The sequence below is a fragment of the Micromys minutus genome, assembly GCF_963924665.1.
Source record: "Micromys minutus genome assembly, chromosome: 8".
In the NCBI taxonomy this organism is placed as follows: domain Eukaryota; kingdom Metazoa; phylum Chordata; class Mammalia; order Rodentia; family Muridae; genus Micromys; species Micromys minutus.
This window is the reverse complement of record NC_137977.1, coordinates 2422172-2437377: the sequence shown is the minus strand read 5'-3', so window position 1 is coordinate 2437377 and position 15206 is coordinate 2422172. Positions and strand designations below refer to the sequence as shown.

The window sequence follows — 15206 nt, the reverse complement described above, 5'->3', positions numbered from 1 at the left end:
AGGTGCCTTACACTGAGTCTGCAGAGTTTGTTGGTGAGGAATAGCCACTGTGTCCTGGCAGGCATTTGCTTTTCATGTCTGTGTTAGACATCAAACAGATTTGAGGCAACTGCCATATCCCAAGTCCTGAGGCAGGAGGTGAGCACTTGTATAAGGGGACAAGCATGGTAGAGAGTGTGGGTTAGGAAGACTTCACAGAAAGAGAGGTCAGGGGGATGGATCTCGGAGGCAGGGGTTGGCTAAATATCCCCCACAGCTCTCAGAGCACTGATTTGTGTTTATAGAGTTCTTAAAATGCTTCCAAATGAAACTTGGTGATTAAAGCAATAGGCACCTTGAAAAAGATGGAAACATTTTCCTGAGAACTAAATATTGATACTACAACTTAGATCTGTACATAAACAGAACGGCAAGATGTCACATAAGTATGTGATGTACTATTGCATAAAGAGATGGAGAGGCAGATGAAGTTTTGTAAAATCCCCATTTCATGGCAAATGATTTATTTTATGGAATTAAATTTGGAATTGCCTAAGCAAGCTTTCAACTGAGCCTGTGCAGGTTTTGCTGAAGAAACGTGGTCACTGAGGAAGTTTAAGGGTGCAGTATAGTAAGAGAGATTTTTACTAGGAAAGGAGTTCAAATACCAGTTGATAAAAATTTCTATGAGGCTTTCAAGCCTTAGCTTCCTTGCTGATACCATGGGCTTATGCACACACTGCACACATGTGTGCACATGCTTTCTAAGGTTATCATAGAACACAGCTGACACTTTGAAACAATGTGCACGCATGTGCACACACAGAGAGAGTACATGGTGCGCCATTGTGTATTATGATGACAATGTATAGGTATTATACATGCACTCCTGTTTATTCATGCATGCATGTAACTTATTCATGCAATGCTTTTTTCAATTAATTTAGTATGACAAGGCTACAATAATGGCTTCTTTCATCAAATTGTATCTAAATAAGCTACTCTTGCACAACTGATGAAGTAGAAAATTATAATTGTGAAAACCAAACCTAGGAGTGCTGAAAACCAAAGAACAAAGAAAAAAAAAAACAGAAACCACAAGGATTAAAATCTTATTTAGTTGATTTAAGGCTAGAGGTATTTTCAGTAAATACAGAAGATATAACAGCAGTAAACCTTGAGCACGCAGAGCATGCAGGTGGACATATAGAGAAAGGGGACATGTCCAGCGATGTGACTGGAGTAAAACACGTCCCAAAGGCAGGGAATTAAAGGAAAAACAACGCAGGAAACAACATCTAAGTCAAGTAGAAATTCTCTATGATAAGCATAGTAAACAAACACAAAAATTAGATTTTTTTTTTCATTCTAAGTCCAGAAAACAGATCAGGATTTGGAAAGCAATTAAAGAGCCCAGTTGTGTGACTGAATTCCATTGGCATTGCTTTCTGCTAATCATGTGTAGAATTCAAATTGGAGAGGTGGCGGAAAAAAAGGGACATTTTTATATTTGATTTTTATAGGATTGATAATTTTGATATATAACCTGGGTTTATTTTAAACATTTGCTTAAATTGCTAATACATGATTAGGAGAGAGTTGCTTCAAAGCAAACATACAACATGATCTAAAAATTCAAGTGGCATTGGTAAACTTAACTTACAAAATCTCTTAGGACCATTGGTCACCTTACCTCAGGATGGCTGTGGGACTCTTATATTCATGTGTTTGGCATGTGCTGTAAAGAAACCCAAAGGAACTCTAATAAAACATGTTTTCTGAAATAGTTGAATTATAGGTAGTGACCATCTCTGTAGTAAAGGTTATTTGTTCTCAAAAGACATGGAAGAGAAGAACAAGAGGGAAGGAGATGCCAAGGATAGGAAGAAAAGATGGAGGGATAAACGTCTAAGTGGGAGGTCAGAAAATCTGTCAGGAGGTACTGTACTTCAATATCTGTAGCTATTCACACTGGAAACACAATGGATTTTGTATAAGATGACTTTGATTTTTAAATTTACTTTTAATCAAGTGTGTCTGTGTGTGAGTATGGGCATGTGAGTGTAGGTATCTGTGGATGCCAGGAGAGGGTGCTGAATTTTTTGGAGCTACAGTTAGAGATTTGGTGAGCCTCCTGACCTGAGTGCCAGGAATTGAACTCTATCCTGTGTACAAGCAGCAAGCCCTCTTAATCGCTGAGCCATCTCTCTAGCCCCAGTGGACAAATTTCTAGATTGAGTCAAATCTAGCTGTTCTTTCTTTCAGTCAACACCAAGTTTAAATGCATGTTAAATACCATACATCCAAAAGAAAGCAATGGTATTTTTTTTAACATTCCCCTTGGTAAACACTGTAGCCTTCAGAGAACTGATATATCTTCAAACAACCAGTATATCTACTGGTGGCCAAGTGAGATGGCTCATCAGGTGAAGATGTATGCCTCCCAGCCAGAGGAGGGGAGTTCAGTCTCTAGGCCCACGTAGTAGAGGGAGAAAAAGGACCCTCACAGGATGTCTTCTGTCTTTGACCCATGCTCTATGGCATATGTCTAATCAAATAGAGACCCAGAGTATACATACACACCCAGTAAACTAAATAATGAAATGCAATCTACTTTTCTTTAAAAGGTATATAATGATAGAATTCCAAACTGTTTTTCAAAATAATGACCAAGTTATAATAGCAAAGCATAAGAAAGGAACCATAGAGTTTTGAGATGTTTTTTATTTGATATTATTATTATTATTATTATTATTATTATTATTATTATTATTATTATTATCATTATTATTTTAGATTTCCCCACTCATACTTATATCTGACCTTTCTCAACAGGTCAATAGGGAAAGCACCCTGGAATTTCTCATATTCGGGTCATTTTCATACAACTATTTCTAGTTTTATGAGATACATTGTTGGGAAGAATGGCACTGTTTTTCTGATCTCTGATTTACTTTTCTGGGATAAGCTGAGGGTAATGACAAGAGCCTATCTGCTTTTATGATACAGGATCTCAGTTTGTTTGATGATAGCAGTCTAGTCTGCTGTATGAAGTTTTGTGACATCAGATCCCTGTCATGTGACTCTATCAGACAGTGCTCTAAAGAGAGAAGTGGACACTGTCCATTGCGTATCAGGAAAATCTATGTCTGGAGTTTGAATAGATGCTTTGATCATGTAATTCAAGCATCCCTGATCTAAAAATCAGATATTAGAAATGTCTTAAGATTTCTCTCACCACCATTGTGACATCATAAATGGAATGTTCCACACACATCTAACATTATGAGCTGGGTCATAGTTAAAAATAGGTCCACTAAAAGTACAAAGAAACTCTTTAGGGCATGTGTATAAAATATGTAAAGTTTATATTAATTTTATATTTAGGATGTTTAGGTATAAATCATAACCTCAAAATTTCTCTGCCTTTAGGTATTTCAAAAATTAAAAACAAACAAGCTGTTGAAATACTTATTGTCCTCAGAAGTTAGGATAAGCCCTCATTGAACTATAGAGTAAATTTTATTCTGAACTATGTACTGAGAAATGAGTACTTCAAAGAAAGCAGCAGTCAGTCACAAGAAGTGGCCATAGAGAGGTAATTTCATAGAGATGTTTGTTCCTCAGAACCCACAGGAGCCGTGAAAACTGGACACTTGGTTTGGCAGTGGTTAAAGAATGGCTTGTATTTCTTCTGGAATCCAGCTACTGTGTCAACAGCCATGAGGCTGTTCATGCCACTGTGTTTGGGACCAAGTTGGTGACTTTCTGTGGGTCACAGACAAGGTCACTTTATTTATGAACCTCATCTGGCCTAGGATAGGAAAACTGAAGCAGGATGGGCTCCCTTCCTTTTCCACTCCGAGACTCTGCTTCTTTGCAAAGAATAGTATCTGTCAAAGGTGAATCATACTGTGGTATTATTGGGTATGAAGGAGTGACTGATCATCGGCTAGTCACCTACTGTGAGAGTGTCAAGACCAGAGTTTTGGGTCCCCTGAACCTACAGAAATGCCAAGTTGGCATGGTAGCTTGCTTTTATTTCAGACTTCGGATACAGGGACAGAGGATTTCCCAGAGCAAATTGGCCAGAGAGACTGTTCATATTGTCAAACTCTGGGTTTGAGCCTTGGTGACTAAAGTGGAAGTGTGACAAGGTAATTCCTGACATCCCCACGCATGCATCTATACCCCAGCATATGCATGCTCCCACTCACCCTTACACACACACACACACACACACACACAAACACACACACACACACAAACACACACACACACACACATACACTCACAGAAAAGGGGAGAAAAACAAGATGTAAAGGATATTTGGACAGTTCTGAAAGGTGATTTTGGGAAGATGAATGAGGAAAAACGTGAACAATCCAGACAATTTCAGTTCAGTGTGGGGTCGGGGTTTGGCTGACATCAGCCTCCCTGCAGGGGTCTAACACGGGAACGCACAGAACATGTTACCATGGGGAGGGAACGGACACACCACTCTGTCCTGAAAACAAACAACAGCAATAATTAAGTCAGCATCCACAGCACTGTGTGGGTGTTACTGTTAACTGCTTTTTTGACTGAGGTGGTTTTAGAAGCAATTGAAAAAAATGGAAAGGGTAGTCTGACATGGCTAAGTGGGAAAGCTCTTTGAGTGGAAGGGGTGGGCAAGAAAACTCAGAACTCTGTGCATTTGTGGAATGTGTGTATAAGAGAGAAAGGGAGATGGGGAGGGGGAGGGGAGAAAGAAGGAGAGGGAGGGAGAAGACACCTAAGAGTGGGAGTGGACAATACAGTGAGCTATCTTACAAGAGATGAAAGTAACAACAGACAGGTAATCTTCCCAGTGATGTCAACAACTGAAAATACCAGGTTCAGAGAGAGCATGTCCTGTGGGTGGGACTTGAAGCTGCCAGAAGAATAGCTGGAAGGACAGACCAAGAATAGAAACAAAGGAAAATGGTCAGGCCTCGGGGGAGCCTTCACCTAAAGAGAACAGGAAGAACCAGAGATCTGAATCAGTTGGTGTGCACAAGCCTAGCATGGGCAAAGCCCTGGGTTCAAGCACCAGCCCTACCGAAAAATAAAAAATGAATAGATAGCCCCAAACTAAAGAGAATATGCCTAAGCAAGGGTTTTTGACTGTATAGTAAGCATGTGGGTTGTACATATTAATTGATATGTACAACATACTAATCAGCTGTATATTGCAATAGATAAAAAAAAAATGAATGGATTAAAGCCTAGATTTACAGGGCATAGAGTAACATTGTAGAAATAGCCCAGATAAAGCATGTGAGAATTATTATAAGAACAAAAAAGAATCATGATCTAACAAGAAATAAGGGTTTGTGTTATCTTTTTGATACCAATGATAGTTATCCAGTGATATCAGCTTCTCAAAAAGCTAATAAAGCTATTACGTTTCTCAATTGTTTTTTATGACAGATTACACAACAAAATTAGTGTGTGTGCATGTGTGTATGTGTGTGTATGTATGTGTGTGTGTGTTTGTGTGTGTGTGTGTGTGTGTGTGTGTGTGTGAGAGAGAGAGAGAGAGAGAGAGAGAGAGAGAGAGAGAATATTTCTCAAATTTTTCTAAAGACCCAATTATTTTCTGAGTTTTGATTATCGGTTATGTCTTTGGAATTCAAGTTAGAACTACTTTATCTAATATTTTAAAATCCCAATAAAGATGAAAATTGGTTGTTTTTTCCCCTTTGGTTTTAAAATTAGTGGTAGATTAAATTTTTATCTATGTGGAATTTGGGTTTATATGGTCAAACAATTATTCCCTGGAACCTTAAAAAGACACACTCAATGGCTTAAACAGCGATCTGCATCCAGATCGTTATTAACTAAGTAAAGCTTCGTCTTTCTGCCATGTCTTCTGTCTAGCTGGTCGTCTACACACAATCTTTTACCCTGCTGCTTTTCTGATCGGCTCTTCTCAATCTATCAACTGCCACATAAGACAGTGAGCACCATGCCTTGCATGGGATAGCTACTTTGTGACAGATTTAACTCTGGAGAATGATTCCATTTCAGATCATGCACCACCTCCAGGGCTTTTTTAGTTTGGTTGGTTTGGTTTGCTTTTTGGCTTTAAGTTTTTTCCTGACTCCCCAAGAGCATATTAAACTGTTCCTACAAGACTTGTCATAGCTTCCATTAACTGTGTACCAACAAAGATGCTTGGTCCTAAATCTAATTACCATGTTATTTTGGCAAAATCCATGTAGGACTTTAATGTTTGTGTGTTTGCTTTTCCAAAGTGTATTCTAACGCCTTGACCCTGGGATGCTGTCAATTCCTCTTGGCGGTTAAGGCCACCGTGTGCCAGGCACTGTGCACGGTGGACTGTGCACAGTGAACTGTGCACAGTGGTAACCTGGCCACACAAATGCATCATAAAACACTGATGCTTTCATTTTTCATTGGCTTATATCTTCGTTAGTAAATTTTGTTGCATTTCAGCCACGTTCCCCTCTGTGTTAAATGACTAATTTTAATATTAATTCATTATTATGTTGAAAATGACTAGAGTAAATTAGTAAAATGTCTAAATTTGTACAAACCTGTTAGCTCATGACTTACCCTCACATACAATATCTTGCCAAGTCATATACAAAGTCCTTCCAAGTAAGGGTGTTATTCATTGTATATAATTTGTAATTAATATATTTCTTTTTAGGATGATAATATATATTGCTGTAGATATTAACAGCTGTTTTATTTGATTTTTGTTTTGTTTTTCCTAGCTTGTTTGGCATGGTTTAGTGTGCATAGTTTGTATAACTGTGTGTATGTATTTTCACATGTGTGTGGAGACACAAGTGTGGAGGTATGTATGTATGTAAGTTCATGTGTATTTGAAATTTGGAGGCTGGCACTGTCTTCCTCTGCTACTTCCCACTTGTCTATTAAGGGACACAGGGTTGCTCATCTGAACCTAGACCTCAGTAATCCAGCCACAGGGAAGCCGTTTCACCTTCAGACGTGGAGAGTCACGTGTGAGCTGCCACGTCTGTGGGTACCGCCAATGAAAACCCAGTCCTCATGCTTGCACTGGGCTTTACCCAGGGCCATCTTCTTGGGCCCAGTCTGAATCTTTGTACAGATTGTCCATCACCCTCTTCCTGTCCCTTCTCCACGGTTGTCACTGACTGTGGTGGCCTCTAGACTAGGTCTTATTGAACCTTCACAAATAGATTCTGGAACTGTTAATGGCCATAAAATCTAAATTTGTGTATTTTAATTGAAAGAGATGTTAGTGTGATCCCAAAGTCCACCTCTGGAGCTCCCTTGGTAAGCATCTTTGTGTGCCTGTTAGTATCTTTCCATTACATCCCATAATAACCTGTCAAGTAAAGAACAAGAAAAGCAGCCAGTGTTGAGTGCTGGCTTGTTTGTGCTAGGCACATGCTAAGCATGTTTGTGTAATTCCCATTTACATATAACTCTAAGATGTAAGCTTTATTATTTTTAATTTGCAGGAAAGTAAGCTAACACTCATGGTCATTAAATGACTTGTAACTCAGCTGAATGATGAAGCCACTGTGAAGCAGCTGATTGCAGAAAGAATATTCTAGAGGTTTTTTTTTTTTTTTTTTTTTTTTTTTTTTTTTTTTTCCTACTAGATTGCTGGATATAATTGGGCTGAGTAAATTTTAGCATTTGTTGTATAACATCATATTGTCGGGATTCTAACAGTGTTTCCCGACCACCCCTTCCATGCCTGAGCTGTGGGGCTGTATAAGACAGCTAGGAGAAATGGTCCAAACTTGGGGGAGTGGTGATGAGGGAGAAACATCAGAGCCTGTGTGACTTACCCTTCTGCGGGTCTGTGTACAGGTCTGTGGGTCTGTGGGTCTGCAGGTCTGCATGGTTTGCGGGGTCTGCAGGGTCTGTGGGTCTGTGGGTCTGCAGGTCTGCATGGTTTGCGGGGTCTGCAGGGTCTGTGGGTCTGTGGGTCTGCAGGGTCTGTGGGTCTGCAGGTCTGCATGGTTTGCGGGGTCTGCAGGGTCTGTGGGTCTGTGGGTCTGTGGGTCTGCAGGTCTGCATGGTTTGCGGGGTCTGCAGGGTCTGTGGGTCTGTGGGTCTGCAGGTCTGCATGGTTTGCGGGGTCTGCAGGGTCTGTGGGTCTGTGGGTCTGCAGGGTCTGTGGGTCTGTGGGTCTGCAGGGTCTATGGGTCTGCAGGATCTGCAGGGTCTGCGGGTCTGTGGGTCTGCAAGGTCTGTGGGTCTGCAGGTCTGCATGGTTTGCGGGGTCTGCAGGGTCTGTGGGTCTGTGGGTCTGCAGGATCTGCAGGGCCTGCGGGTCTGTGGGTCTGTGGGTCTGCAGGTCTGCAGGGTCTGTGGGTCTGTGGGTCTGTGGGTCTGCAGGGTCTGCAGGGTCTGTGGGTCTGTGGGTCTTTGGGTCTGTGGGTCTGCAGGTCTGCAGGTCTGCAGGGTCTGTGGGTCTGTGGGTCTGTGGGTCTGCAGGTCTGCAGGTCTGCAGGGTCTGTGGGTCTGTGGGTCTGTGGGTCTGTGGGTCTGCAGGGTCTGCAGGGTCTGTGGGTCTGTGGGTCTTTGGGTCTGTGGGTCTGCAGGTCTGCAGGTCTGCAGGGTCTGTGGGTCTGTGGGTCTGTGGGTCTGCAGGTCTGCAGGTCTGCAGGGTCTGTGGGTCTGCAGGTCTGCAGGTCTGCATGGTCTGCATGGTCTGCATGGTCTGCGGGGTCTGCAGGGCTCTTGCCAGGAAATACTAAAGTTTCATCCTTTTAAGACAAAGCCAGACCTGCTATTTATTCATCTATCTGTTTTTAAGTTTTTTTTAAAAAACATGACATTGCTGTATAAACCAGGCTAGTTTAAACATTTTATTTTCTCTTATGTGTATAGATGTTATGTCAGCATGTATGCCTATGTACTTTGTACACCTTAGTGCCCAAAGGGACAAGAGGGCATCAAACCCCCAAAGGACTATCCTTAACATTGGTTTTTAGTCACCATGTGGGTGCTGATAACCAAAGTGGGGTGCTCTGGATGAGCAGCAGTACTCTTAGCCAATGAACGGTCTGTCCAGCCCTTGGCTTTGAGCTCCTGACACATCTGCCTTTTTCCTGCTCAGTTCTGAGATTATTGTATACGCTTCTTCAGGTCTCTGATGTAGTTCAGCGATGGAGTGTTTGCTTAACAATGGTGGCTCTGAGGTCAGGCCCTTTCTTGTAAGCCAGGCAGGCACATGTACACAAGAAAATGAACAAGAAACAATAAATAAAGCAGCAACAGCACCTATTCCCATCTCTTGAGGAGAGACAGGAAAGCAGAGGGCTGCTGTTGATTGCTGCTTCCTACGTGGCTTTCTCCATAGAGAACTGAAGAAACAGGAGGAGGCGCGGGGACTTAAAACTGAACCTGTGCTGGGTCTTCTACCCCTGCAGCATCGCAGGTGCACAGCAGTGAGGCTCAGGTCCAGCAGCCTGACGTGACCTCAGAGAGGCAATGAGCAAAAGGTAGTGACTCCAAGTGAGCTTCAAATCAAGCCTTTGAAACCTGTGAATAGGTCTGACTTTGATTTAAAAAAAAAAAAAGGTGAAGGAGGAGGAGGAGGAGGAGAGGAAAGGAAGGAAGGAAGGAAGGAAGGAAGGAAGGAAGGAAGGAAGGAAGGAAGGAAGGAAGGAAGGAAGGACAGACAGATACAGAGAACAGCCACTAGAAAGAGACTTCGTCAGAAAAGAGACTGTCAAAATTTGAAATGAAATAGTAGGTTTAATAGTTTAGAAAGGTGAGGCCAATTTCCACTAAGAACGTAAGGAAATTTACGCCTGGGAATATACACCAAAAGCCACGAGCATCTGGATGTTTAGACTTGGCAGTGGAAGCTAGCTGTTGGATTGATTCTCTGCAGAGATGATAAACTCTAGAACAGACATCACTGGAGAGAGGGCTCACCTGCGGAACTCGGATGTCTGTGTCAATGTCTGAAACACGCATTCAAGAGTAATTGATGCAGGAGAGGATGGTAGAAAGGCTCCAGTGCTAAGCTCATGGGAAGCTATGGGGTGGGTGTGTGGAGACCCAGAACTGTATTAATTTAACCAGGGGACAAGTAGGGGAATTAAAGACATTCATAAGATCTCAGATTGGAACTGTTCTTAGTACTGAAATAAAGATGTAATTAAAATATGGTGTTAAAACTACAGAGTATTGAGAGGAAACAGCATCCTTCAGTAGACTCTCGGTGTTCAGAACCTCTTCTACACTGCTTACAGGAGGTCTGTGGTGGAGACCTGAGAACAAGGGAACAGAAACAGGCCCTTCCCTATGGGCTGTTTCTCCATCTTCTCTGCTACTGTCAGAGCCAGCACCTTCCACAGTAAGGAAAGCTGCTTCTAAGATGTGGCTTCAGACTTAGCACAGAGCAGAAACTGTGTAAAAGACAGTGAGAGGGAGCTGAGTAGAATTCCAGCTTTACTTAAGGAGGTCACACACTGTATATGCCTTCAGATAAGCCCTCTAATTTATCTGCATGACAACTCTTTCTTTATCCGCTCCTGCCATACGGTTGCACAGGACCTTCCTTAGTGCACAGTAATTCTCCATGAATGGGAGAGTACAATGTCCTTGGTTTTAGAAATGACTACAAGCTGTAGTTCCCAAACTCTTAAAAATGTATATATTAGATTCATGCTCAAAATGTCATTAAAACATCAATTATATTTGCAAAGCCACTTATAACCTCTAGACAGAGACTACTTGGTGTGCCTTTCATACAGTATGTAGAAATGAACATCTGGGGACGATCAGGATGTGTTCAGCATGAGAGGACAGAGAGCACATCATGGCACTTGTATTACACTGTCCCTGTATTGTCTCTGACACTCACTGGTGCACCTGCTGATTAACATCACCACGCAGTCCTTGCTGCAGCCATTTCTGCTTTGCCTGGATCTGGCTAATTTGTGTATTGTTTCCTCCAACATTGTAAGAGTTCACTTGTGAGTAGCATACTATTTTACCTCTATACATTAGGCGTGATACTCCTGACACTTTATTTAAAGGATATTGGAAGATGCCCACTAGCATCCGATAATATCCAGTCCCAAAATGGTGATAGTGTTTTCCCAACTTCTCAAACACTTACTGGTCCCTTAATCCCAAAGTCAGACCACATAGTTACATTTCGTGGATAAACAAACCTCTTTGAGCCACCTGGGAATAGTCTCCTCTTCTATGACCTGCATGTTTTAAAGACAATAGTCCAGTTATCTAAAAGACCCGTTTAGGGCCTTGTTTATTCTTCTGTTCCTGTATATAAATTATGCTGCTACCTCTAAAGGTTTATTAGATTCATCTTAATATTTTAGGTGAGTTTCTTTGAGTATTGCAGAATAACAAAGTCTGCAAAGTCTTCACCAGCTATTGATGGTTTTCCCAGTCAGTGCAAAGGGTGGCTTTTGCCGTTCTAGAATTTTGTCTTTTTTCCTTTACCTAATCCCTCCTATCATTCAGTGGCCATGAACTAAATTCCCTCCTGAAAAAGCCTAGTCTCTGATTGCCAACTGCCAGAAAAAAAGAGGTATATCACCGAGTGTGTCAACCAACACACACTTGTAATCTTTGCACTCAAGGCTGAATTTGAAGTTTGAAGGCAGTCTGAGATATCCGTGAGATTCTGTGTCAAATCAGTCAAAGAGGAGGGAGAGAAGGGGTGGGCACACTAGGACATCATACTTAGAGACGTATTTAATAGCTGCCGTCACAGTAGCCACTAAGATTGGTTTTCTGTCTTTGAGGATTACTATGGACTCTTTAATTTTTTAAATGCACTTATTATTTTAAGAAATAGTAATCTACAACTTTAAAACATATATTTTTTAAAAATCGATAATTTTTATTTAATTTGGTAAGACAAAATGTAATCTAAAAGTTAATGGGACAGAGATCAAATAGAGGGAGTTGGAGGTAATCAGAAAAGGAGTTTTTAATACTATACATTATTAGAGATCTTTAACCTTTGTGTCAAACTTATGAGATGCTCTTTTCTGAATGTCTCTGAGTACCTGAACAGAGTATAGCTGAAAACAAAAAATGTCAAAGAGGCACGTTTAAATTGTTCTCAAAATCAATCAAAAATAATGAGGTGCTGGGAAAAAGTTGTATCCTTGATAATTACATCTATCAGTATCAGAAAACAAAGGAGAACAATCAGGAAATGACAGTCCTGCTCCCAAGCAGCTCATTTAAAAAGGCTAATGAAAAAAAAAGGTCTCTTTTAAAAATGGGACTAAATTAGCATTTCAAGTAAATTGACAACCTAAGCGTTGATCAAGGCCAATCTGGGGCCCAAACAATGGAAGTTCTGTTTCTACTTCACCTGCTTTTAAGAGAAATTATCTCACTTGACTTTTTTTGTTGTTGTCTTTGATGTGATGGAAGCAGTTGTCCTGGGGGAGGTGACAGTCCTCCTGTGTTCTGCAGTATCGGGTCACCCCTCAGGCATCTGGTGTCACTTGGGGTTCTGTTTATTTCTAGGACTGCAGGAAGATAATCATGTTGGAAAGTCATTGGACAGTCTGTTGTCTCTGTTCTGACTGAGAAGAGGTTAATATAACTGTCTATAGGCAGGGGATTCATCCCGGTCCTTATAGCCACAGCCTAGATTTGGGACCAGTGCTTGCATGCTGGGGAAAGGGAGGATTTAGGTCTAGAATTAGAAGAAGCCTTGGTAATCTCTGTCAGGGTCACAGGTTAGCTCTGTGTGCTCACCGGGTGTTGTGCAGGTACGCACTGCCCTCAGATAGTTAGGGAAGAATGTATTGTAATGACAGCTTCATAGGCCATTTCAATGTACTATTCTAAAATCTGGACGGCGGCAATGCATTTCATACCGCAGCTTGCACAGAGACGCTCTAGCACGCCCCGATTTGCAAGGCATGTCTTTGAGGAAACCGGGGGAGGGGGTCCTGAGCTAGGTGAAACTGCAGAACTTAAGCATTATGGTGCTTTGAATTTTTATCTGGCTGCAGATCTGGGCACATGTAGATAAGAACGTGGCCATACCCTTATAAACAGAAGGAAGCGTCTTAGACACCGTGAGGTAGAGAATTAGCTCTCTGAATTATCAGTAGTGACACAAGCATTTTCTTACAATGAGAGAAAACTTACAGGGGTCTTTAAATGTGTCAGTTCATTTTGAAGGTAGCCATAAGTGCTGCCATTTTATTACCTTAGCTTTTCAAGTGATTTTATTCTTTATTAGTGGACGAGAAGGGGGAAAAGCCCTTAGTACTCTCGAGCAACATCTTCATCAGTCATAATTTTTGGAGACAGTTTTCGACATGTTCTGTGTTTTACTGTGCTAACAAGAGAAAAGACTAGCCATTAAGTTTATGTTTCTTTGTTTTTCAGCAAGGTCACATATCAGGAATGATGCTTGAAGTATGCTAATAAACAATATATAATGTAGGTCATCAGGGAGTAAGAAATATTTTCTAACTAGTTCTAAAGGGAAATATAGTTACAAAAGGGATGAATGTTATTTACACAGCATATGTTGTGCTGTACGTCACCGTCAAAGGGTCTCATGAACAGCTCCATGCAGTAAATCTTCCTCCTTGATTGTCAGGGTGTTGGAAGCCCTGGTTATATTTAGATTCGGCGTATTCAGGCCACTGGCTTCTAATGTGCAGCAACTATTGGGTTATTTAGATACATGCATCGGAGAGATGGCTGAGCTTTTAGGGTTTGCGAGGTATCATGTCCCTTGTTATAGAAGAAAACACTATGTAGATGGCAACAATTGTAAAATATTTACATTTGTGGCATTTATCCTTTGTGGTCTCAAGTGAAATCACTTATTTCCGTACTGAACTTTATTTATTATGTCCTAAGCAACTTGAGTCCTTCACAATGTGTTGTAATTTATGACTCACATTAACTCATGACTTCTATTTCATGTTAATTCCTGTAGCAAAACATGGTCTAGGACACCAAGTGAAATTATTACACTTGGAATTATTACAACCAAACATCACGTGTACACTTTTACAGATGCATTTTCCCCACATTTACAGGTGCCCTAATCCTTAATTCTTTATTTCGTTGCAGTAGATTTTATTTCTCAAAATGTTTTTTGGTTGTCAGTAGCTGTGTGTTGCGGAGGGGTGTGTGTGATGGTACACTCTGTGAACACCCTCAGTTCAAGCACTGAGTTCATCCAACGTGCATGGGGAGAGCATCAGTCCCTAAGACAGTCACACCGCATAATTCATTGGATATTTGAGAGATGTTACTTCTCTTCCTGTTTCTGTGCCACGGGGCATCAGGCTGTCTGAGGTTCTTTGTGTGCCCTAAACGTATCATAAATACTCTATTCCATCCTTCACCGGCTGTGGTGTTCAATCTGAACCGATTTCCTAAGAAGAGAAAGTACATATTTAAATGAAAAGACTTAGAATCTCAAAAGCCTCACCTATATTATAGGCTTTTCACAAAACTACCTTCTTAAAAGAATGATTGGTTTGTGTGTGTGTGTGTGAGTGTCTTGCCCGCCTGTGTGTCTGTGCACTATGTTGGTGCTAGCTGTGGAAGTGGAGCTAGAGTTAGAGCTGTGAGCATCCATGTGGGGAGCTGGGAACTGAACCTGTGTCCACGGCCGGAGCAGCAAGTGCTCTTAACTGCTCAGCCACCTCTCTGGCCCCATTGTCTAAAATGCTATGCACTTTAGCTTACTAGTCATTTTCAAAACTACCACACGATTTTAGTCAGAATTAAACTACGCCATGTCTGATACTTAAAGGCATTGGTTTTTGAAACTGAGCCATGTATTATAAGTATTTTTAATACGGGGTCTGTGTTTGAGCTTAAGAGCATTTGTATCATTTTGTTGTCATTATTTGATAATGTGGTGCCTTCATCCCTTGTAAATGAAGTAGCTTGCAGTGTTGGCTGTCATCTCTCAAGGTCTCAGTGAGAAGCTCACGGTGCTTTGTTGGAGAAATCCACAGAATGTTAATTAGCCACATAGACAAAACCAACATCTTGGGAAGACTGTTCTGTGGTCAGGGTTGCCCCCCCCCCCCCGTTTGCATTGGGTGGGAGCATTTCTTTATGCACATGTGTCTAAGTGACCCTGTCTCTCCTTGTTTTCTCAGAAGAAGACCTACCAGTGTATCAAGTGTCAGATGGTTTTCTACAATGAGTGGGACATCCAGGTTCACGTGGCAAATCACATGATTGGT

The 15206-nt window shown here is 41.4% G+C and overlaps 1 protein-coding gene across 2 annotated transcripts in view; it reads left to right on the top strand.

Moving 5' to 3' along the window:
* ZNF521 (zinc finger protein 521) overlaps positions 1 to 15206 on the top strand; it is a 274124-nt gene that overhangs the window by 135118 nt on the left and 123800 nt on the right. For both annotated transcript variants that reach the window (XM_080920018.1, XM_080920017.1), the window contains one exon: positions 15120 to 15204. In XM_080920018.1, coding sequence (XP_080776144.1) covers positions 15120 to 15204 — 85 coding nt within the window. The remainder of the gene's footprint in view (positions 1 to 15119; positions 15205 to 15206) is intronic.